Here is a 24652-nt window from a genome sequence, read left to right on the forward strand (position 1 = left end):
CAGGCTGTTGTTATGTTAATAGAATAAAATAAGATAGCAACACACACACACAGAGGAAATTACAGTTTACCTATTGATGGCAAAGATCACCGTTTATCATCTTCTGAGAGACCTTTCACACTTTGTGATTCATTTAAATGCATGTTCCTACAAACAAATGTTGTTTTCCATGAGATACATAAATACACATGGATTTATTTTCTATTTAATACCACGCATTTGGATTGGCCCCACAAATCATATAAGTAGGATTTATATCCTCTGATGTAGATGTACTGTGGATGACAATAAAAACTAATGCATTAAAAAGCCTTTATGGAAAACTACTGTTTTAGATGGAACGAAACAATATACTATATTATTATATAAAAATGATTAAATGCATTTCATGCTGACTGAAAGTTGTTGTTTTTAGGTGCAGCCGGCTGTAAAACAATAAATCACAGACAAATTATCACCAGGCCCATGCTTTCTCACATGTCAACACATATACTAAGATAAACAACGTATCTACTTATCACTTATCAGAGTGACAACTGATCTGTTTTTGTGCTTTTATTATCCACAAAAGTACATCAAAGTCGGATATTTTCTTTAGATATGGTATGAGTGGCCATTAATGGACATGTCCACAAATGGCATCCAGACAAGTTAGTTCCAAAAATATAGAGTGAAGAAAACGTCATTTAGGCCTAGAAAGTTAAACTGAATCACAACCTATAGAGCAACAACTCCTGCCTCCCACAGTACAGCGCTCCATATAATGTGTCTTAAAGAACCAGTGTGGAGGATTAAGGAGGATCTTTTGGCAGAGATAGAATATAATACTTATAATTATGTTTTCATTAAAGTATGATCACCTGACAATAAGAGTCGTGTTTTCGTTACCTTAGAATGAGATCTTTGTATCTACAGAGGAAGTGGGTCCTCTTTGCGTGCGTTGTAGCACCATGTTTCTACAGTAGCCCGGAACGGACAAACCAAACACTGGCTATAGACAGCACCTTGCATGTTTTTAGCATCCACTGTAGGGGAGGGTGACGCTAGCAGTGTTAAGTGGGTTTCAATCCACAAACCTGACCCCGAGATGCCACTAAACCTCCACACTGGACCTCTAATGCCAGGAACAGACTACATAATATTTGTCTTTGCCTTTGTCTATTTTGTCTAAACTCTTGGTTGGGTGACTGGCAAGGCTACATGCATAACCCTGAACAATCACGACACGTCTTGTTTCACAGCTGGTTTAGTATGTTTAGTTGGCCACAACAAAATAGGCTCAAAATTGGGCTAGATTGGTGTAGTCTGATCCCGGCATAAGTGTGTTGACCCTTAATATCTGCCAGGCTTGGGAAGAGGTCAATTTTCTTTTCTTTGCATTCACATACATCTCTTTATTTACAAGAGTAAGTTTGAAAACCACAGGCAAATCCTGAATCAAGTGACGCGATTAATGTCATAGATAGTGATATCTATAATGGACCTCTGTCACAGGATGCTGTCTTTTAAAGGGGCTTTAATTCAATTAACTCCTTCTTTGCCTGAGGTTACCAATAATGGATTGTGGTAGAGCATCTGTGATGTGATCCGTGAGCTACTATCCACAGACACAGCGGCTGGAGATTTGTCATTACTTTAATATGTGTGAGAGACTGAAATACAGTCATTCCAAGGATGTCAAGACTGCACTATATCAAAATCTTATAGTGTGAAAGATGACCGAATTGTGTACACTTTCTCATCAAGACATGTTTTCTGAATATTTTAGTGGTATGCCAAACAGACCTCGGAGCGTGACTGTGCTATGAGGTAGCCTCTGAGAGAGATTTAACCTTGCTGAACCTTTCTCTGATTGTTTCCAATTCTTCATGCTACTCCGAGCGGCTTTTTTAGTATAAACATTTTCTGCACATAACCATTTACCCCCGTTTACATGTGCAAACTGTTCAACCAGACACCTTGCCCTGATCTAACATCATTAGTCAGATCAAAGTAAAAGCCGTCTCTGACTCACATAACCTCCTTCAGCTAACATGCAACCATTCCACCAAACAGAAAATCACAAGATATTTTAAGTTGGTGTGTCATGCATTTCACTGAGTCTTCCCAGCAGATCCCTGCAGACTGGTGGTCATTGCAATAAGTAAACGAATATAATCAGCTTTTCCAGTTCTGCCTCTTTAGGTCTGGGCAAACAAATTTTGGACACTAAGCATTACCCCAAACCTCTCGGGCTAATCACAACCACACTACAGCCAAAGAGATCAGATAAATCTGCCATATTTGATCTGCTTTGAAGAGAGTCCCACTCCACAGCACATTTGGTTTAGAATATGTACCTTTAGCATATATAAATATTTACATTCCTTTTCTTAAGAAAATATGACATTTTTGTAGGTAAAAAGGGAAAAATTTTTTCCTGAAAGTACATTAATATTTAACATGACAAACATTTAGTCATGTATAAATGGCACCACGTGAGATGAAAAAAAGTTGGTTTTGTGAACCTCTGCTTAGCATCAAGCTGCAGAATTATATTAATAAGAATTCTCATAATTATACCAGAAAAGACAAACACAAATTGTTCACTGTGGCGAGACACTTTGTGTATCTTCAAATCATCACATATCTAAGACCTAACAGCCATCACAATGCGTTGAAGTTGATTCACTGCGTCACTTACCCAGACAACATGGCAGCAGCGTTGGTTGTTACGTAAGATAAGACACATTATGTCTTCATAACATTTCGGGAGAGAATCTGGAAAGTGTTTGTAGCTGCATCTTCTGTTTCTGCCGAAGATGACATTTTTGGATGTGTATGGAGAAGCAGTTCAATTCAATTCCTGGTTACATATTCTAAATATTTACATGCCGCGTAGGACAAACTGTTTGCAAGGATTACCATTGTATGGTTATTTAGCTGTAATTTGATCATCTTGCTCTACATTCTTTTTTACCAGCTGAATGGGGTCTGACATGATCTGTAGCCCATCATGATTAGCAGAGCCTAAAGAAATCAAAAAGGCTTTTTTAGGCTTCAGAAGTCATTACTGTATGCACGATGCAGAGACGCTTGCTTGAGCCCATGAGTTGCTTTAATGCAGCTGTGGAAATTTAGACATGAAAGTGGATGTAGATCTGCTTTATATTTTTCGAGGGTGGCATTAAAGCATGGGGTACTCACACATTGTCAGAAAAATCTATTTATCTATGTATGATTAGTTTTACCACAGAAGCTTTTGGAGTTTATCCAAACTGATTTGAAAAGGTTTTCAAAGTCTTGTGGACTGTAAACTTTTCCAAGGGGGTAAGGGGATATGAAATCCTTCAGTCTGATCCTTTTCAAATGAGAACAACAGTACGTAACATTGCAGTTTATAGAGCAATAAACAAGATTATAAAGCAGGCTAGCAGCTCTGTGAGGCTGTGTGCAAAATGTTAATGTCAGCATGCTAACATGCTCGCAATGACAATGTCAGTGTGCTGGATTTTAGTAGGTAGCCTTTAATGTTTACCATGTTCATCACCTTAGTGCATTAGCATGCTAACATTTGCAAATAAGCACAAACAAAATTAACGCAAAGTAGAGCTGAGGATTCTTCTTCAAAGCGGCTAAAGCAGCAAATGGTGTGTACAACAAACATTTCTTACATTGTGCATACAGTTGCTTTACGGAGGTCACTTACTAAAACTTAAAGCATGAAGAAACAAAACACAATCGACTTCTGAGAAATTCAAAAGAAATTGTTTTACGAAGTTATTTTCCTGGAGCATCCTTAGGCGAAGTCAGGAATGCAGAGTACACAGTGGTAGCGTGTGTGGATGTCCAAACACATTTAGTCCTTCATCCCTCAGAGCTTTTTTACCCATGAGACTCTTGCAGCTTAATGCCACTGTCCACTGGGGCTGCCCACTTCTGGTCCACAGGAAGAGCAGAGGCTAAGCAAACAAACAAGTCCCTGCTGCAGTGTTTCATATGCAATACATTGCATCTCAAATGTGGGAAAGCGATCCTACATCTGTATCTCATATGAAACACTGAAAGATGATATCCATGAAATCGATACTGAGGAGCTCTCAGCAGTGTATTGTAGTAACAAGGCTTCAAGCTATTCATGAGATTACGAAGCTCCATCCGTATCAAATCCCAGTCTTTGCTGCTGCTGGCTATTTACATAATTGACCCACTGGACCTTATACTTGAAGGATAGAAATTCCAGTTATATGTTTAACAGATGGAGGTGGGTGAGTTCTCATGCAGTGAGATAACAGTAGTTTCAAAATGTGTCAAAGCAGCAAAGATAAATGATGAAATGGAGATTGATTCCTCGCCCTGGCCCCATGCTGGCTTCTGAGCTAACAGTGTGTCCCTGAACAGATCAGAAAGGAAGTATCACCTTAACTCATCTAAGAGTCACTTGACCTTTACCTCACACTTAAACAGTGCTGGAAAATATATCCACGCCTCTAAAGTAGAAGACATTTGGCATCACATATGGACACTTGGTCAGAACCCTTTGGTATCACTTTTTAAGGCACTTTAAAACCCTTGTTAAACCCTTTAGCTTCATTTTTCAATGTGCAGGATGCCACGGTCAATTTAACAATAATAAATATACAACATCCGGTTAACAATTTCTGGTTACACTTCCTAATGAAGCTAGCTGAGAGCAATAGTCAACATGTGGTTAACACTGAGATTTAGGAACTAAGACTTCTAAAAAAAATACTTAAAATAAGTACGTTACTTCACTCAAGAAAGAAATTTAACTTGACTTTTAGCTTGACACTGGACATGATCCCTTCTCTCCTGAATGAGATCAGACTATTCTGCATGTTAAAAAATGATGCAAAATGGGTACCTGGTGCTTTAAGGGGTTCTGACTAAGCCTCTGTATGTGACAAGACTTTACTTTCATTGCCATTCTATTCCAATTGTCTCTAGTTTTGAGGTTTTGGTGTGGGGATCATTTTAGTTTTCATATCAGCTGAGGAAATGCAGCAAATGTTTGCTGACACGTTCGCCATATAAACCTTAAAGGTGATGAAACTGTATGTCAGTGCTGTCTTCTCTCCACTGCCCCCATGAGGCTAAAAAAATTCTGTTGAAAAGTTTTAATTTGATGTTGAGAGTAGAATTGTCTGTTGAAATCCAGATCTATCCCCTTCACCTGCAGGACACAGATAACCTGCATTTTTCCATGAGCGCATCTGTTCCACCGGTGATGAATCCTGAGACTCACCGAATGAGATATTAATCACTGTGACCTGCCAGGCGGATTTTGGCACTTTGACATCTGCCTCTGGTCATCAGTTATTATCTGACTGTTTTCTCTCTTATGTCCTCTTGGGCCAAAATTCCTGTCTACTGACAGATTTAGTTGATCAGACCCCTACCTCTCCTGACAGTTACCTCAGCACCTTCCAGTTGTTGCTGATCGTATCTAGCAGAGCCAAGGATCTGATGGGGTGGGGTGACTCAGCCCTCCATGTCCCTCTGATTGGAAACAGGCACCTGGATGTTTGCACCTCTCGCACAGCAGGGTCAAGAAGAGCCAGAGGCTGCATGGCAGGGCTCATTCCACTTACATTTTAATTTCCCACTTTCATACTCAGGCATGCTACAGCAATTTAATATTTTCAATTCACAACATGACTTCTAGCAGTTCTGCGCTCTGCAGAGATTTTATCAGACACTCTTCTTGGTTGTCAGTTGTTCAGTAATAGTACTTTTTTTTCTGCCTTGTCTCTTCTCAGCTTCCAGTTGTCCTCATAACGTTCCTCTTCTCAATTAGATGAAAAAAGATACAATATTACCCCCATTGACCCTGGCCCCACTCACCTTTGACAAGTAAAAGCGAAGCATTTCTGTTCCCTAAGCTGTTTGCACAAATCTCAGTGTTAAGAAGATAGCGTGCCTTCTTCTCTAATTAGTCTGAACAGGCTAGATTTGCTTTCACAAACTGTCCTTCTCCTGCAGCTAATTTGAAGTAAAAGCACCACTTAAACACTTGTCTGGGTGGTGTTATGAATCCAGAAAAAAGCCCTCATTTAACATTTGCCACAAAAGCTTGATGTTAAATGACTGAGGAAGGACATAAACTGTGGCGTTGCTACATCCCTTAGCTGCCTGTGTGCATCACTGGTTTAAATTTACTGGTTTAGTTTCATACTCATATGTCCGACAGTTAATGAAAGACAAAAATGTATGTTACATGAGAACTTTCCAAGAACTAGATGAAAACAACTAGACCATAAGGAGGCAGTTATCAGCCTTGCTAGCATTAAGTTAGCCTAGCTTAAATAAAGAGGAGAAACAGCTAGCCTGGCTCCCGCCTCAAAAATAACCTACATTAACAATACCTCTGAAGCTCACTAATTAATCCTTTTCTCTTTTCATTCTACACACAAACAGAATGTAAAAACAATAAATTATGGTTTTATAGAGTTTTTGTAGGTTGCTGCCCTTCTCCCTGCTTCTTTACGCTAAGCTAGGCTAACCACTTCCTGGCTCTAGCTGCACACTTGCAGATGATATTGTGTTTATTTCTCATCTAACTCTTGAGAACAAAGTGAATATGTAATATGTATGTGATGTTTTAGACATTTAGAGTACTACTTTAAACAGGGCATATTAGCTTTTATCATTACAAATGTTTAAAAGTACATCACTGCTAAATTTGACCGTGTATTGACAGCTGAACTAATTGGGTCTTTAGTTTTAATAATCACTAAAACTAAACAAGATGAAGCTTAAATAAATGTTTCAATAACACACATGCATCCCAATGATTCAAAATGTAGCCATCTGACAGTATTTCAGGATGGCTTTGTGTTTAACCATCTTGGCTCTGTTACATTGCATCTTGTCTCTGCCGTCCAAAGCTGTTTGCTTAATCAAATCATCACCTCTCAGAGTCCTCCTGACTTTTTCCAAACCACCATTTCAGTAAAATAAACTTTTTGTTTGTTTGTTTTTGCTGACTTGCCCGATTGAATCAAAGTTAAACAAAAAGATAGACAACAGATGAAGACTTTCAGTCCACCAACAGCAGCTTCATGTTAAGGCTGACCCGGTCAGCCAGTTACAGAGATGAAAGGAAAAAATATGATATTCAGGCATGTTCCTGCAGGGAGTGGACTATACCTGCAGAGCATAAAGACAAGGTAACAAGACAACTGCTGGCAGCTGTTCTTGGCCATGAAAATCATCCTGCTTTATGTTGTTATTCTGGCCACCCATAAAGTATAAAATACAGCCTTGACAAGGGCATGTGGCTATACATACAGATATATAGATATAAGGTTTGCATTCCAATTTTAGTAATTGTGGCTCATATTCAGCTGCTTTCCTAGAAATAGTATAGGTTGCAATACTCACAGGGGGTATAAAAAGTGGAAAATTACTTAAATAGATAACCAATACATGCTGTATGTTTCTTACAGTAAATTAAAGGGGTCATGAAGGTGCATTACAACACTACGCATGAACTGTTTTATGACATGTGGACAAAGTTAGCCAATTTCCCCAAGTTGTCAAACCAGTCAGTGTGGAAAATAAACAGGAGCAAGGAGCAAGGATCTGTGTATGGCAAAAGCATCTCCAAATATTTGACAGCAGTGGCACACTCGCATGTACACAATATTATGTAATTAAAATCTGATGGATCTGTTGTTTCTTTACTCCCGTAGTCATATCCTGATATGCAGCAGGCATAAACCGTGCAAAACATATGCTGCTAATGTTGCATTTCGTCAATTTGGAGCGTGCGGGAAAAGACTGATGCTAAAGTTTTGTAGTGAATGAGTCACATTACATGGTTTGTCTGTGGCCAGCACTTAGTTCAGCTCAGTTAAAACTATATGCTGAAAGTTAATGGTGTGGAAGACGGTGGGGGGGAGGGCGGTTTGTTTCATTGGTCCACATTTCCTGAATACAACTTAAGTGAACTATGTCACATGGCAGCACATAATAGAAAATAAAAACAGGAAGAGTCTCGAAGTCTGGCCATTTAATTTCTAGAATGTCTTAATTTCAATGACTTTCAACCCATGTGTGTGTGTGAATCACTTTTTCCTGTCAGGTCGAACTTCTTCCAAATGTTCTGATCAAACAGAATCATGAGGTTAATCACATTTATGACACTGAGATGACTCTGGGGTATTTGCACCAGCAAGTGAACAAATGTGGACTGTAAGAGGCAATTCAAACTGGGGAGGATGATGCAGAGTGGTTCATTTTCTCACAGAAACCTATCTATACAACAGAAAAATAGTTCCCTTTGCTTGAGATATACTTCAGTCATATTTTGTCAGATGTTTTAAATATTGAAAAACAGGTATTTAGGAATAAGTGACTGAGATATCATTTACAGTCTATTTAGTTTAAACCACAACATGAAGGATATCACACATTCATACTCATAATATTAATACATAAGATAAATAAATCCCTCTCACTGTGTTTCATATCTGAAGCGTATTACTGCATAATAAGACCTAAAACTAATTGTAATGTGGAACTGTGAGCCAGTTCAGTGCACATTACAGTCTTAAGTCTTAGCTGTGAACTGGACTGTGGATAAGCATCTTATCAATTCATTCCATGTCAAATGACCACAGAACTGAGTCCGACAGTTAAACTGGTTGATTTAACACAGGTCAATAGAGCTGTAGCTGAAATCTGCAGCTGCATGCCTGTGTTAAACAGATCCTCCAACAAACCCTCACCTCCCTGACTGACACACAAACAGACCTGATCAAACGATGAACAGATCTGCTATAAATGGAGGAAATGAGTCAGCAGCAGTTTGCTATGTTTGTTAAAAGGACACAAACACATCTCCAATTAAGTGCTCATGATGCTCAGTGTGTCAGAGTTTGGCTTCACTGCCCCAAGTGGCCAAAATCTGTTAGAGTGTAGTTTTTATAAATCTCTCTCTCTCTCTCTCTCTCTCTCTCTCTCTCTCTCTCACTCTCTCTCTCTCTCTCTCTCTCTCTCTCTCACACACACACACACACACACACACACACACACACACACACACACACACACACACACACAAAGTTCAAAACTTAAACAGGATTTTTTTCTTTGATTGACATCAAGCAACCATGGAGGGAAGGCTGAGGCTGTTTTAGAAGATGATCGCTGTCAACAGGCACGACACAGAAAAACAGGGATTGACATGAATCATTGTTAAGCAAACACTTTTTTTAAAAATACAATATATTGGAAATTGTACAAAAATACAGTTTTGTGACACTTAGGTAGTTCTGCACCCTCAGAGGGACTGTTAGCAATGTTGGCTAGCTTCTGTAGTGACAGTTATGCCAGAAACAGAAATTAAGTAGGTAATTAAAAGCTCAGAAATTAAAATAAAAAACACCGTTGGAACATTTAGGTTTCAGCCAGAGACTCATTACCCTAAACTGCTAAACAGACATGTCAAGAGGTGCCACAATGTACAGTATTCTTTATTTTCTCAAGCGCTGTATTACAACACTTATATCCTAATACCCTGAGATCCAAGAGATTGTTTGGAAATACTGAGCGCATCGATGCCACAATCCCTAACCTTGTGTTAGCTGCAACTCTGGTGGCCTTACTAATCATATCACAACATGAATGAAAAGGCCTTTTGAACTACAGCAGGAAGCCACAGGCAAGAGAGCTGGGTGTTAGTCTATGGGTGGTCCGCTCCCAGCCATTCAGTCCTAGAGCAAGGTCATAATCTGATTATATTACCACATTAATCTCGATAAACACAACTAAATGAATTAAACCTGTGTGCTGGACATGGAAGAAATAAAACAGTCAACCAGAATGACCTTGAAATAAAACAATGCACAGAAGACCATGCACGTCTGTTTTATTCACATCCATGTCTGTTTAATATGTTCTCTTTTTTTTATCTGAACTACGTATTTTAGCAGAAGATAATCTGTAATAATCAGACGGTAATCAGTTCTTTCAGCTCAGGTTTTCTCTCAGGACATTGACCTCCACATCGGCAAGTCATCCACTTGAAACGATCAAAGTGTGTGTGGTGGAGCTTGAGGATGGAGGGCTACACGAGTGCGTGTTCACAAGCTTTAGAGATTCAAATAGCACATTCGAGCATGAACTTGTTTAAAGAACAGTGGCTTAGGTGCTGTTGACATGTTGTGTATACTGGAAAACTCAAACAGTGGCTTAAGGCAAACCAGAACTGTGATCACTCCTAACTGGACCTGTTGCATAATGTATTTGGTCTTTTTACTCGTGTACTGTATAATTGTATTTGTATATTGTTCATTGTAATGTTAGTCTTTGTTGTTTCCTGCCAAGGGGCCACAGATGAAATTTCGCACTCCTGCTAAAATCCAGCATGTTTACATCTTGTATTTTCATACTGCTTTTCATTAATGTGCTCTGCCCTTCTCATATAAACAGATAAATGAACATATTTGTTCAAGATAAAAGCAGAAATAAACAAGCAGCTGTAACAGTTGAGAGAAAATGTCGGTGTAACGTAAGAGGACTGCGAGGGACGCTGTTGCCGTCTTGATTACAGCCAAAGTTTATTTGCATGTGAGGTGATGCTAAGAAAAGAGCAGTGGTGGAAAGTAATTATGCATATTTACTCAAGCACTGTATATAGTATTTGCACTTTTTACCTCACTAAAGCTATTAGTTACTACTTTTTTTTTTTTTTTTACAAATTCAGGTTTTACTTAATGACATATAATTAGCATATTGAAGAACAATGAACTGTTAGGGATTAAACCAGTGGTTTCCAGCTGTTTTGGTCGTGAAGTTAGGGCAGCCCCTCCTCATGCTTCAAATCTTTATGAGTTGTTATCAGTGCACCAAAAAAAAAGAAAAGAAAAAAACTCCTTTGAAGAGAAAAGCAAAGGAAAACTAATTTGTGTAGACACAACTTCGTCTTTCCTCTCCCATCAATCATCTCATGACCCATCAGATTTATCTTGTGACCCTTTGGAAAGGACCCATCCCCCAGGTTGGGAACCACTGGACTGAACCACTTAACAGTATGAAAACAAGCAATTAAAACTCCCCCCACCTCGCCCGGCCGCAACAGTAAAATGCTACTCACACATTCCTGCATTGGTATTAACACTCTTATAATATAAGATAATGCATCGCTCTCAGGTCCCACTTTTCTGTAGAGCAAGTACTTGTACTTTTAATACTTAAAGTATATTTAACTGACACTATTTCTGTACATTTGCTCAAGTGGGATTTTAATGCAGAAGTTTCACTTATAATTGAGTAGTTTTACTCATACAAAACATTTGAGTACTTCTACCACCACTGGCATACAGATGTTTCGTACAGTGGAAAGAATTTTGTGTATTAAAGTATTTTTCTCTGTGCTTCAGGGTGACAATGCTTCCATCCACAGGGCACAAGTGGTAACTGAATGTCTTGATGAGTATGTAAGACATGTAAACAATACAGTACATCACTATTACTACCACTTAAGTAAAAGTACATTAGTATTGCCAGCAAATATATTTAAAGTATCGAAAGTAAAAGTACTCAAAACAACCTCTTTCAGAGTTTTATGGCAATATTTTTATCAGTGCATTAACATGAGGCGGCATTTTAACGTTGTTGATATGAATTAGTTCATTTTAACTTCATGTGCAGTTAATCTAAAAGATGCATTTTATTTAATTTTTGACCATATTATGTAAATAAAATCTGAACCTGCAAAGTAATTAGTAACTAAAGCTGAATGTCGTGGAGTGAAAAGTACCTTTTTTTCCATCTGAACTGCAGTATTGTAGAAGTATTAAGTACATAAAATGGAAACACTCAAGTAAAGCACATTAGAACTGTACTTAAGTACAACACTTAAAGTAAATGTACTTACTTTTCAACACCGATCACTGCGATTATGTCACAGGTGCCAGATCTTCATTCAGCGTGAGGTTGTGTCACCTCACAAGGCCAAACCATCATCAAAACAGCAAAGAATGACATTTCTGGTGGCAGCTGTGAGCCTATGTTAAAGATCCAGATGCCTGTAAAATATATGCTTATCTGTAGGCTTCTCTGGTAGCTCATGGCTCATGGTGGTTTTATGTGGGTATTTTCTTCCTGCAGTATTTTCACAGGATGAGCCTCATATCTATGCTGACCAGTAGGTGGCAGTGCAGAACCACTTTAGTCAGTGCATGTATGAGTGAACTCTGCTGAAGTGAGACTTCTGTCTTTCATGTTCCTGCAACTTTTCACCACAGATGAGCAGTGTTACATCAAAGCTAAATAAAGAATAATAATGACGAGTCACTACTGTCTGTATAGAGTCAGTGTTTGATGCATTTCAAATAAACATGGTGCATCATCATGAGCCGCCGGTCATCCTCAGCCGTCTCACATTTTTACTGAACATCACAAAACAATAAGAGACATTCCTGTGAGGTTTCATTGATTTATTGTTTTGTTAATGTTTGTGCAAGGATAAGAGTTACAAAAATCTACAGACTAGACATGATAATATATCCTGTTCCTATCATACAATGTTATTTATACAAGTATCCTTTAACAGTATGTATATATTCAATCCAATGTACCTATTACACTTTGAAGATATATTGATCATCCTTATAAGACAGACGACAAACACCAGCGACAGTAAACAAGTTCATCTAAACACCCACACAGCCTGAACAGACCATGTGCAATCTAGACATTATGTAAGCTTCAATGATACTGATGTGCTATATCATGTTTCTAGTACAACTTCATCAAAATGAAAACACAGAACCTACAAATGCGGCACAGTTCCCTGTAGTGTTCGTAAGTGCATTAGTCACTTGAATTGTAGGAGAACGTTTTTACTTGTTTATTGAGGTAACACAGCTAATCTTTTTATATAGAGAGATGACTATATTATAAGAACATTTGACTGATTTTCATCTTTATTTCCTTGTACTAGGGATTGGGGTGGCAGGTCTAAAACTGTGTAACTGTAGCTCCACAACCTGGTCTACTTCTGCCGTCCACCGACCTATTCTGAGAGTCATGAATGAATGAATGAAAAATGTAGTTTTGGCTGAGATAACGTTCATCCTTTTGTTTCCTGTTGTAAGGCTCCAGAAGCACATTTAGGAACAGCTTGCCAGCACTGACATGCAGTAAACTGTGTGAATTTGTCAGTCACAGTGGGTTTCTAACAGTCCTGGTCCACTGCTGAGGAAATGCAACAAAGAGAGGCAAAGTCTCAGGTTGTTGCTGATTGTGCTGCTGTACTGCTACCAGTTAACCTGGTCAAAGCCAGGCCATTGCTGCCACAGCTGCTGCGAGTTTTACCAGCACCGAGTCTTTAGAATGTCTTCTTGTGGAAAAATTTCAGTTTAAAGCAATTATGTGCAGGATTTTTGTATTCAGATGAGTCAATGTGGGGGTGTAGCAAGCACTGCTGTCTGCACTGTCACTAGGTGGTGCCAAAATCTGACTTTTCTAAAACAGTAGCTCGAATGCAGATGCATTTTCCTTGGAAACAGCATCTAGTGGCCGCAAGAAGAACTGCAACTTAATGCAATTCCACCCTGGTTTAACTTCTCAGCCAGGAGCTGCACCTGAAATCACTCTCACGATCACATACACACATCCCCCCACGGAACAGACACTTGCTAGTTTACTCTATAGCAGAGCTGCCCACCAGCTGTTTATTTCAAAAAGAAAAAAGAATTTAATTATATAAATGTCTGTTTATATTGTTTGTTATTTCAATTTAATAGGCTCTTTAATTATGTAGGATCACTAATTATTAATTGTCTTTCATAATCTGAGCACAGTGGGCAGACTGACACTTTACACAGGAAGTCACTCAATGGGAACTTTGTTTTGTTTAGTCTGTGGTCCACCATTAAATCTCAGTTTTGGCTCTCCAAAGGGAAAAATTTGGGAATCTCCTGCTCTCCAGTGAACAATAAATTGAGATTTCCGGCACCTATAAATGATCATCACTGTTCATCATCACTATCAGGTGTAGCCAAACACAGCTGTACTTCTTCTCCCTCTAGAAAATGTAACGCTTTACATAGTGGGACTGCCGGAAGAAAAGAGCTTACATGCCATGCAAACAATTTTTTTTACACAGATGTAAATTTCCCACTCTGAATTAAGACAAACAAAATGGCGGGCAGTTATTTTAGTGCACTCCACAGCAAATAGAGAGTGATTTCAGACACAGCCACGGTGTGTGCCTGCCGCTGGAAACCTTACGCTTGCTCGCATGCGCTGGCACTTTAGAAAAGGCTCTCTAAGGAAACTTGTGTAAATGGAAATGTTGCCAAGGAGTTATAGTTTTAATAGACTACACGGACCACCAGCAGAGATTGGATGTCTACATAAGCAGTGGTGAAACATTCCATTAAGAGTTCCCTCATAATGGAACATGAAACCAGATACACAGTCCAAGCTCACAGCATTTTTGCAACCTACTCATATGAGATGTTTCATTGTCAGATTTCAGTAAACAGAAGTATAATCCAGTGCATCCCTTTTTCATCCAGCATGGCTACTCAGCATGGTTGCATTCTATAATCACTGTCATCCTATGTCTGTGTTATATTGTAGTACAGCACATTAACTTGGCCAACAAGTCAATGTGTTTGCACACAGTTGTCAGAAACCAGCAGTCGCCATCCTACACTATGCAAGATTAGTGGTAAATATTCATCTAACAGACCAGGTGTCAATGTGATGCCAATCACTCGGTATCCACAATGTTCTTCAACCACCTGACCTGTGACTGACTGGAGCTACATGTTACCTTGTTTGTCTGAGGATGAGGAGGAGGTGGATGGTGATGGTGAGGGAGGTTTGGGAAAGACCCTGTCAGTGGGCGTGATGCCTGGGCTGCCAAGACCGGAGGAACTAGAGCTGCTGGAGCGGTGTGGTCCCTGGCCCTGTCCGATCACAGGAGCGGGCCGGACGGGTCTGACAGGCGGGGGCCTTAGCGGTGCATTCGGCCTACGCGCCGACAGAGCAGGTTTGAAAGTGGTCATGGTCTCAGAGGAGGAGCTGCTGCTGGTGCGTCGCTGTGCTGCGTCTGGATCCCTGATCACCATGGTGTGGAGAGGGCTGCCGGGTGGATCCTGGACTCCACCGCCAGGGTGCTTGAGGGGCTCCAGTGTGTCCAAAACAACATCTGGCGCATGTTTGGCTACATTCTGTCGCTCCAGCTCACGCAATTCATGGAGAGCTGTATTCATGGTTTTCTCTATGTCCTGACGAACATGAGCAGAAGGAAAAATTAACATCAAACAACAAAGAGTAGCTAAAACCAAGACTGAAAGCTTAATGGGGATGGGGACCCTCTCGACTTTTACAGTTTCAGTTTGAAAAAAAAAAAAAAAATCAGGAACATTTCCAAGGGATTTGGGGAAAATTGCACAATTTCAATACAAAAATTATCCTTTTTCATAGTGAACTTATTTGGGGTAAAATACACATAAACTAGCAATATTAGGCCTTATGGCATGCTTTGGTTAAAACTGAACCCATTGAATTGAATTGTAACCATGAACTGCATTCAGCAGCACACTCTTCCATCACACATAGGGATAATTTTTCAGTATTTTACTAATTAGGAATTCAGTGAAATCACAACCATCTGCATGCACAGTGTATCCTACCAGCACATGTGCAGCCACACTACTGCCAACATAACAGCACTGTCTGAGCCAAAGGACGATGGGCTTGATTATATTACTGGAGTGAATATATTTTAGATTTTTTATGATATTTCAGTTAACTAGCACCTTCTGGAAGTATCTGCCAGACACCTGTTACCATGTGGGATGTACAGTAGCTTCACTGAGTTTTAATGAATCTATTTCCATTCGTTCTTGTTAAATCAGTCAACACAGTCTCCATTCAACTCAGCTAAAGGTTTGATTTTTTTAATTTCTCTTTGAAGGTTTTTCAATTGTGTCTGCTTCTGACATGGCAAAAGGTTTGTTTGTATCTGCATACAACATTATTGAGACATCCTGAGCAAATAACCCTGATATATCCATCTATATTCCTCATTTTTTCCGGAAATTCCAAATACAGCTTCCACTGTATTTGTCCATTTCAAGGTCTATTCAAGTATTAACCCTCACCTCAGCGAGCGCTTCAGCCTCGAGGGCTTTGTGGTCTCCTAAGCTTGCGTGTCGAGTGGTGCTGGGTGAAGATCGTTGAGAGTGGCTGTCGATGAAGGCCTTTCTGTCCGGGTGGCTGATGCAGCCAGCGCTGCCAAAAGTGGTGAGACGCCGTTTCTCTGGACTGTCTGTTGGGCCCCTGCTAACAGCTACTTTGTGTGGGCTGCAGGGCCGAGGCATAACCCTAGGGGGCTGGTCTGCAGCTCGGCTGGGGCTGTGACTGTCAGCGCCGTTCCTGTGGCGTGGAACTGCAGCTCCATCTGATCGCACCCTCACCCTAAGAAAAATCACAGTTTCTTACTTGGTCGGTGTGAATTTCTTGCCTCTGAACACTTTCAAAATGCAAAGATGGACTTTTTGGTCCATCAAAAAACTGTCATTTCTCATTTGTACAGTATACACTACATGTACTGTGTGTGCCCTCTCACTACCTAAGGCATTATCCCATAGAGTTTGAACTAAACCCACCGTCCCAGTGCTGCTCCAAAGCGGTGCTCAGGTGTGTGCTCGCAAGGAGATTGGCGGTCATTCCTGGATGAGGCTCTTTCATCGTGGTGTGGTCCACTGCTGGCTGCGCTCTCAGTCCTCTGAATGTTATCCGAGAACGCATCATCCCTGATAGAGACAGACGGGAGAGACAGACGGAAGAGGCAGATCTCCATTAATTGCTTCAGTCCTCGGGCAAGTTAATACTGGCTCGTATCGAACTTTGTAAAAGTTGAATCTCCCGCAGCGCACGCAACAATCCTTAACAATTACATTCTTACCACAAAAGCAACACGGAAAGCAAAAATGTCATCAGCACAGTGAGCCTCATTACTTTCACAGACAAAATGAAATCACTTCTCAGTCCCTGGAAGCCAGCGTTGGTGGTACGTACAGTACATCACTCTTCTTAATTTGGTTTTAATTTTGTTACCTGCTCTGCGCTGCAGGAGTGGTTATCAGGCTGGAGCACAAATGAAAGGCTGAGGAGTGACCTAAGCACCTGTCCAGTGAAAAGAAAGCTCTTCCTTACTGCTCTGCAGCTAATTGCTAATTGGGGGGGGGGGGGGGGGGGGGGGGGGGCGGCATTTGTTTTTTGTTTCCAACTCGCGATGTGGAGACAAAAAAAGAAAAATAGGAGCATTTTACTCCCACTGATCCACACAAATGTTTTGTAAGGCCAAGCTTTTTGAAAACAACACAGCTCGCGAGGGCTATAAGAATAGAAACATGCATTTTGGGAAAATAGAGCAACATAAATAATGACCAAGCCTGAAGTAGCTGTTGTCCTGCAGCAGAACTTTGACTTTGGGATCACTTTTCTGATGCGGTTTTATACCAAACTAATGTCTGTTTGGCATAACTAAAACCTTAAGGAGGTTATTTTTTGTGCACTTTACAAATGTATCTTACTCACATGTCTTGTACCACAATGTACTGATGTGGAATCAGCCCATCCACGCCGTTATGTCGGCCCTCCCACCAGTCCTCAGAGGCTCGCAGGTAGAGTAACAGAGAGGCTCCCTTCTTGAAGGAAAGCTCCCTCGGACTTCGGCCCACATAGTCGAACTTGGCTATGGCCTCAATCTGCTCCAACTCTGCAGTACAAAGAACAGGAAGCACAGCGCAGAGAAATGTGACAGAATCCAATTTGAGGCTTGTGATTTTTTCAGCTCTTGCAGGCACAGCTGTAGTCTGTGTTTGGTGACTCACCTTCATCACTTGTGTTGGGTCCGGTACCGTTGTCTACCTCATCAAGAGCTCCTGGCTCACTGTGGGGGCTTTCACTGCATAAAGGAACATGGAGTCAAACAGTCAGAAACAGCAGAGGACTGACAGGCCTTCAGTGCACAAACCAAACCAAATTTCTAACTCATACGATTTTTCTCTCAGTCGACTCTAAATTTTCAAAATTTCCTCTCATTTTCTGTGCGAGCACAAATCCAAGGACATAAAATGGAGAAACAAACAAAAACCTACCAAACAAAATGTGAGACAAATAATAAAGAGTTAATTTGCAGAAACCAATAAAACCATTTATCTGTTTTCCTAAATCATGTTTCTTGTGTGTGTGCAATCCAGGGAACATCAATCAAACTGCTGTTGGCTTAATCGTACCGGTGTTGGTTCATTCATTTAAAGAATGGAGTTTATCTGATGAATGAAATGAACAATGAACAACAACGGGATACATCTTTGTGAGATCCAATTCAACATATAAAATGGATAAAAATGGTTATTGGTGTACTGGCACATGGAATTAACAAACAAATATAATAAAAGACTGCTGCTTGATAGTGTCCTAAAAATGAAGACACAAATAGTGGTGGTACAGTACTGAAGATTGTGCCAAATGTATAGAATTGTGCATACTGTCCATGTGTGTTGAGTAAAAATAGAAAATCTATATTAATTTCTATCGTTAACAACTGAAAAAAATGGGCAGTAAATGGACGAATCACCAAATTTCTAATTAGCAGACTACTTCCTGAACCACAGCTGCCCCAAAATCTATGTAGTGACACATGTTGAGAGCCTTGTCTGGCACTTACCAGTACTCTTCCCCTCCAGCCATGCACTTTTCATACACAGGTCCCTCCAACTCACGCTGGGTCGGGAAGATGGCCTCATGGTGGATGATAATGGTCTTAATGACCTCGTTAACATGCGCCTGGCAGGCCACAGGGTCCTGCTCGTCAGGTATTGGCATCAATGTGGGGCCAAAGCAAATAGCTAGGTTGTAGGGGTCCATCATGTTCTCATCGCTGTACTGTGAAAGACTAGAAAAATAGAAGCAATTAGTAACCTTATAAGCATCAACGCGGTGAAATCTGTTGTGAGGGGACTTACTGATTTAGAAATGCAAACAGGTATCTCATGACGATGATCACAGGCCGCTGAAGAGTCACAATTATCTGCTGAAGGTGATGAGCTCTCTCTGCACCTGAGTCAAGCTCTGAAACAAAAAGACGGGAAGTGTAAGAAATCCAGAAAGCGTCACTAAATAAAAACCTTACCGGAATGGGACTCACTGGTTGTGGATATGAGGTCGAGGAAACGCTCCTTAGGGAACAGCGGATTTTCCAGCCCCCTGAAGTAGAGCTTAAGAACGCCCGCCACAGAGTTGATGTCATGATCGGACTGATCATCCACTAGTGGGTCCTCTCCTATAGATACACCACATACGTTATTCACCCATTAATCATTCATTCCTATCAGCGTTCTCGTAACATGGCACCCAGGCAATCTTTGAAGTGTTTTCCAAGTAGTGATGTTAATACAGACATTGAGAGTGCAGCATGTTTCCTCATTTATTATTACCCCAAGACGCTGATCTTATGTATTATGCATCTAAAATGGTTTACATGTCCATTATGGGGTTAAATGTGACACATGGGCTCTTTATTTGCACTTTAGAGGCCTCTGGGAGAGACTGTGGCTTTTGAGGTGAACAAAATGCAATTTAAAATCAATCAAGAGAAGATGGCCGAGCACACAGGGACTAACCTCTTTCAAATGCATTCTTAATATCGTTGACTTCGACCTGCGAGCCTGGAACTCGAAATATACCTTGCTGCTGAAGACCTGTGGACAGATGGAACCGTTGGTGTAAAATGGGGATAAAAAAAGCTTTCCATACAAATGTCCTTTCATTCTATTTCTTAGCATATTTGAAGTGTAAGAATAGCAACCAGCCCTCACAGGACACGAACAGCACTGAAAACCAGAAGGTTAAAGCACATAAAGGAATTTAAAAAGAGAAAAAACACAACAACAAATGTTAGTTTAGGCTACAGTTCCTTGAATGGCCAGTTGAGGCTGGCTCCAAAAGGAGTTCAGTCCCCATAGACCCCCATATTAAAATGCCCAACTTTACAGAGAAATAAACATGTTCACAGCCTTCTCGCTATAGCTAATTTCCCCGTCGTGACAACTTGACAGGGAGTGAATCTTTCTATGACTCATTCATTTAAATTGTATTAAGGTTTAAAGTTGTGCATAATTAAGGGCATGGCTGCTTTGAGTGACAGCTAGCTAAGAGGTTTCAGCAACCAGGCTTCATTTGGCCCCCCTCAGCTCCACCCACGCGCCACCTCTTTGTCCATTTTGGATTAGCTGGGAGTTTGGCGGAGTCAGGCCCTGCCAAGATGGCAGCAGTCGGAGCCACTGTCCCTGTTGCCAAGCTTCACAATGGCTCTTCAGAAACCTGTCGGTGACGTCATGAAGACAACATGGAATTTTCTAAAGTCTACGGTGGGTATGTATGTACTGTAAACATGTGACAAAAAAGGTGTAAAGTGGTGCGAGACTGGATCTGACAGACCAGAGCAGCAGCTGGCCCCCACAAGAAGATTTCTAAGACTAAAGGGTCGTTAAGGTGGACATTTTTGGTTAACTGGCCGTTTTTTAGTCCTTTTATGGGCAATGAAGTATTTGTTTTTAGTCATTACTAGATGTAAAGCTGATCACGTCTGTCTTCAGATTTTTGCTAATTTAACAAATTGGGTCACTGTGTTGTGTTAATCCTTCCCTAATTGCGATACAAGAGGCACCTGCCAACGCTCTGTCTATCCTGGGTTTCTCCCGTATTTCAAGACCACCTCCCAGCGCCCTCCCGTTGAGCTGTTTCTCCCGGGAAACTCCCGTAATTTGCATAGCCCTCAAACGTCATATGCAGTCATCACAAATGGATCCACGAGTTTTGCATCTGTGCCTGCTATCACCGAAGTTGTCAGACGGTGTATGAAACACAATCTAAAAAACACAATCCACACACTACATTCAATTTCAATCCACGGCTGCCTGGCAACCCACCACCTGATTCAGGGGCTGTGTGTGCAGCTGCTGTCTGCACAGGCAGACAGGGCAGCTAACATAATGTACAGCAGTAGCAACTGCAGGTTTTCAGCACTGCAAACTCTGCCCCAGTGATACCTGGGCCATTAGAAATGACTGCTACCAGGGTATGCACTTTTTGGATATGGACTTTTTGGGCACCAGGAACTATGGGGGAGGTAATAATGGTGGGAAGACAACATAAGAACACTAGAAGAACCTACCGTACAGATTGATGTATCGAACGCAGCTCTCAACCACCACCGGTATGGGCTGCCCTGAGTCCTACCAGACAGATTCAAATGATCATTTTATTGGAAGCAGATAAGCGGAAAATAATGGAAAACCAGTATTCATGCCAGAGGGGTGTCATCATCAGAAGCTTACAGAGGCTCCAATGAATTAACTTCAGAGTTGAAAGAACATAGTTCAAAAATTCATCTAATGATTAAGAAACTGACATATAAATAAGCAGAACAAAATGATGTTGGTGTGTGTACCACCATATACTACTGTTACTGCAGTATTTTCACAGGAATGCCAACAGGACAGAGGCACAGAAATGTTGGTTAGCATACTGAACACAGTGTGGTGATCCCCGCCCTGCTATAAGACAGAGTACCTGACTCCTGGCACGGACATTCCGTCTTCCCCTGGGCAGAGAGCAGTAAGGCACGTAGACAGAGGAAGAGAGGCAACAACAACCACAACAGGTTAGTGAGAGAGACAGATTGTACAGAGAGAAAAAGAGGAGGCCTTGCCTGAGAGAATAGCCAAAGCATCAGTGCCTTGTGGGGTGTGAGACATGAGGACATGGCTCGGCGAGGGGAGGGGGAGTGTGTGGGAGGAAGGGTGCTACCCGAGAGGATGGGGGTGGAGGCTACAAACAGTAAAGCGTTTTTTTTGTTTTTTTTTTCAGACAGAAAAGACTCTTTGATGGAGAGGAAACTAAAGGCTGGATTCTAGGGCTGCAGCGAACTCATTATTTTCATCTTCCATTAATCCGCCCATGATTTTCAGGATTAATTGACTGCATTATTCATTGTGTTAATTAAATGTCAGAATAAAGTGACGAATGCCCATCACAATCCCTTAAAGCCCAAGGTGTCACTACATTGCTTCTTTCTTCGCCCAACACTCTAAAAGCTAAAGATATTCAGTTAATTATCATATGAGACAAATGAAAGGAGGAAATGATCAGAAGTTGGAACATTTGGACTGTTTTTTAATCGCGTATCAATTGTTTTTCTGCCAGTCAGTTGATCATTTTAGCTCGACTGAATCCTGATTTTTATCTCACTTTCTATTGATGCACACACTGTCTGCCTGTCCCTGTTTGATTGAGCATTAGAGTGGACGTGGCCATGTGTTTATTTGCATAACCTAACATGGCTGGTGCACGGCCAGCTGACATTCATGGAGCCAAATTAATTCGGTGTCTGGGGGCCGGGGCTCACAGCAGAAAGAATGTCAAAAGAAAACCCTGCACCAGTGCAGCGCTTATGAACTCAAACCACCTCCAGAACTTGATTGGTTTTCACCTCACCCTGCCCTTCCTGAATTGCAAGACTGCGAAGACAAGGCAATGAGCAAGAGGAAAGTCAGCGCATGGGTGAGCCAAAATTTGGGTAAAAGAGTGGGCAAAGGCAAGAGAACCCCCAAGGACTGCTAGCGAGACAGCTGAGCTCATGGAGAGACAAAGAGCACAGATGGGCTAATACCTGAATGAAGGCCTCCATATTGCCGTTAAACAGCTTACGGTTAAAAATGGAGCGAGGTCTAGACTTCCGCATTCTCTGGGGTTTAGGGGGAAGAGTGGGGGGCCTGGGGAGATGGTGGGGGTGTATGGTTGGTACATGGTAAATATGAATAATAATGCAATAGGTATACATATACATCAAAAGACAGTTTGACATTGACATTTGTTTTAGATTTTTTCTAAAATGCATTCATTGCTGTGGCAGTAATTTGCAACTCTGACAAAAAACTGGTCTAAAACTTAAATTAATAGTTGGGATATACACTTATTTGTTTTCTTGCCAAGAGTTTGATGAGAAGATTGATACCATTCTCGTATCTGTGCAGTGAATGTGAAGCTACCACTAACAATCAGTTAGCTTAGCTTAGCACTTTGGAAACAGGAAAACAGCTAGCCTGGGGCCCTCAACATTTTGTTTTGACCAGTTTAGCCAGTTTAGACAAGAGTCTGTTAGCTTCATATTTAGTGCCTGGATAGCTCACCTGGTTGAGCACACGCCCCATGTACTAAGACTAGTTACTTCTACGGCCTGTGTTTGATTCCAGCCTGTGGCCCTTTGCTGCATGTTGTCCCCTCTCTACCCCCTTTCTGCTCTGTCACTATCAATAAAGGCAAACCCCCCCCCGGAAAAAAAATCACAATTCAATCATCTAATCTAACTCTCAGCAAGAAAGTGAGTAAGTGATTTCACAAGCTGACAAACCAAATCCTTTAAAATGACCCTGAGCTGCTGTAGCAAACTTTATCATAGTCAGTAATAATGACTGCAGGGAATTATCACACAAAATCCAATAAAGACTCACAGCACTCACTGAAATGTGCCATAGATGAAAATAGGTAAAAGCCAAACCCTTGTATTCAATTAGTCATGAGCCTGCCTCGTCAATATTTGTTCATTATCTGCTCACTGAATTGTTTTTAAATAGAGCAGCAGCCGAACATCATTCTCGTTTCATTTACAGTCCTGACACATCTGAATAGGTAGAGACGAGGACGGACAACTCTGAGCACCACCTTCTCTAATCAGGATCGAAGCCTTTGTTCAATAAAAAAGGGAGAAGTTGAGCCTATTCCCACAGTGTGATCTCATTCCTGCCACATCCAGGGACACAGGAAGGATTTTACACACCATCGCCTACTTTATTCACCCTCTTGTCACTGGACATCTTACCTTGTCGTTCCATATTCAGCCCTCTCCCCTAAAAGGAAAAACAGCAGAGACATAAAGAGACTAAATTAGTATACGCTAGTTTTGCAATCACAGAAGTTAGCTGTACGGTTGAGTGCTGGCCGACTATACAAGGCTGGCAGATGGAGACGGAAAGGGGTGTTATGAGAAAACAGGCATCTATTCAGCCAGGCTCAATGGGGTGAGCGCCATGGCTGCCTTTGACTCACCGCCAGGCAGCGGTCATTCAGCGGTCGCCCTAGAAACAGCACAAGAGCCCCAGAAGGGGATAGCCTGTCTACTCGCTCTGCAGAGTACAAAATGCATCCAGGGGCAACGAGAGCAGGAGGCTGTGGGAGCTGAACTGTACAGTGTGATGATTCCGTGATATGTGCACCACACACACACACACACACACACACACACACACACACACACACACACACACACACACACACACACACACACACACACACACACACACATACACACACACCTCACTGTACACAAACAAATTAAGGCCTCACTTTGATCAGTCAATCAGAAATGTTTGTTCAAGGAACACGTCACGTGGAAAGCAGCTTCCAGCACAATCCGACTTTATGTCAAACACGCAGAATTCCAGCCCTAAAGAGGACGCTTGCATGAGTCTGAAGTGCAAACGCGGCGACATGGAATGCACATTTTTATTCACTCTTATGGCTGAGATGAATGCATATTAAATATGAGAAATGT

General features: G+C 41.2%; 1 protein-coding gene across 3 annotated transcripts in view; it reads right to left on the reverse strand.

Annotated features, from left to right (window-relative positions):
- Positions 1–12431: 12431 nt before the first annotated feature.
- LOC139329299 (SLIT-ROBO Rho GTPase-activating protein 3-like) overlaps positions 12432–24652 on the reverse strand; it is a 32857-nt gene continuing 20636 nt past the window's right edge. Inside the window, exons 11-22 of one of the 3 annotated variants that reach the window (XM_070959512.1) lie at positions 23921–23948; positions 21613–21643; positions 21215–21275; positions 19662–19739; positions 19187–19321; positions 19005–19110; positions 18707–18934; positions 17868–17941; positions 17572–17752; positions 16638–16784; positions 16131–16446; positions 12432–15251 (exon numbers count right to left, since the gene is read on the reverse strand). In XM_070959512.1, coding sequence (XP_070815613.1) covers positions 14784–15251; positions 16131–16446; positions 16638–16784; positions 17572–17752; positions 17868–17941; positions 18707–18934; positions 19005–19110; positions 19187–19321; positions 19662–19739; positions 21215–21275; positions 21613–21643; positions 23921–23948 — 1853 coding nt within the window. In that variant the 3' untranslated portion in view covers positions 12432–14783. Of the gene's footprint in view, positions 15252–16130; positions 16447–16637; positions 16785–17571; positions 17753–17867; positions 17942–18706; positions 18935–19004; positions 19111–19186; positions 19322–19661; positions 19740–21214; positions 21276–21612; positions 21644–22711; positions 22815–23920; positions 23949–24652 lie in introns of those variants that run through there. The other 2 variants (XM_070959513.1, XR_011602059.1) reach the window with 2 other exon arrangements.

The sequence above is a fragment of the Chaetodon trifascialis genome, chromosome 3 (assembly GCF_039877785.1).
Source record: "Chaetodon trifascialis isolate fChaTrf1 chromosome 3, fChaTrf1.hap1, whole genome shotgun sequence".
NCBI lineage: Eukaryota > Metazoa > Chordata > Actinopteri > Chaetodontiformes > Chaetodontidae > Chaetodon > Chaetodon trifascialis.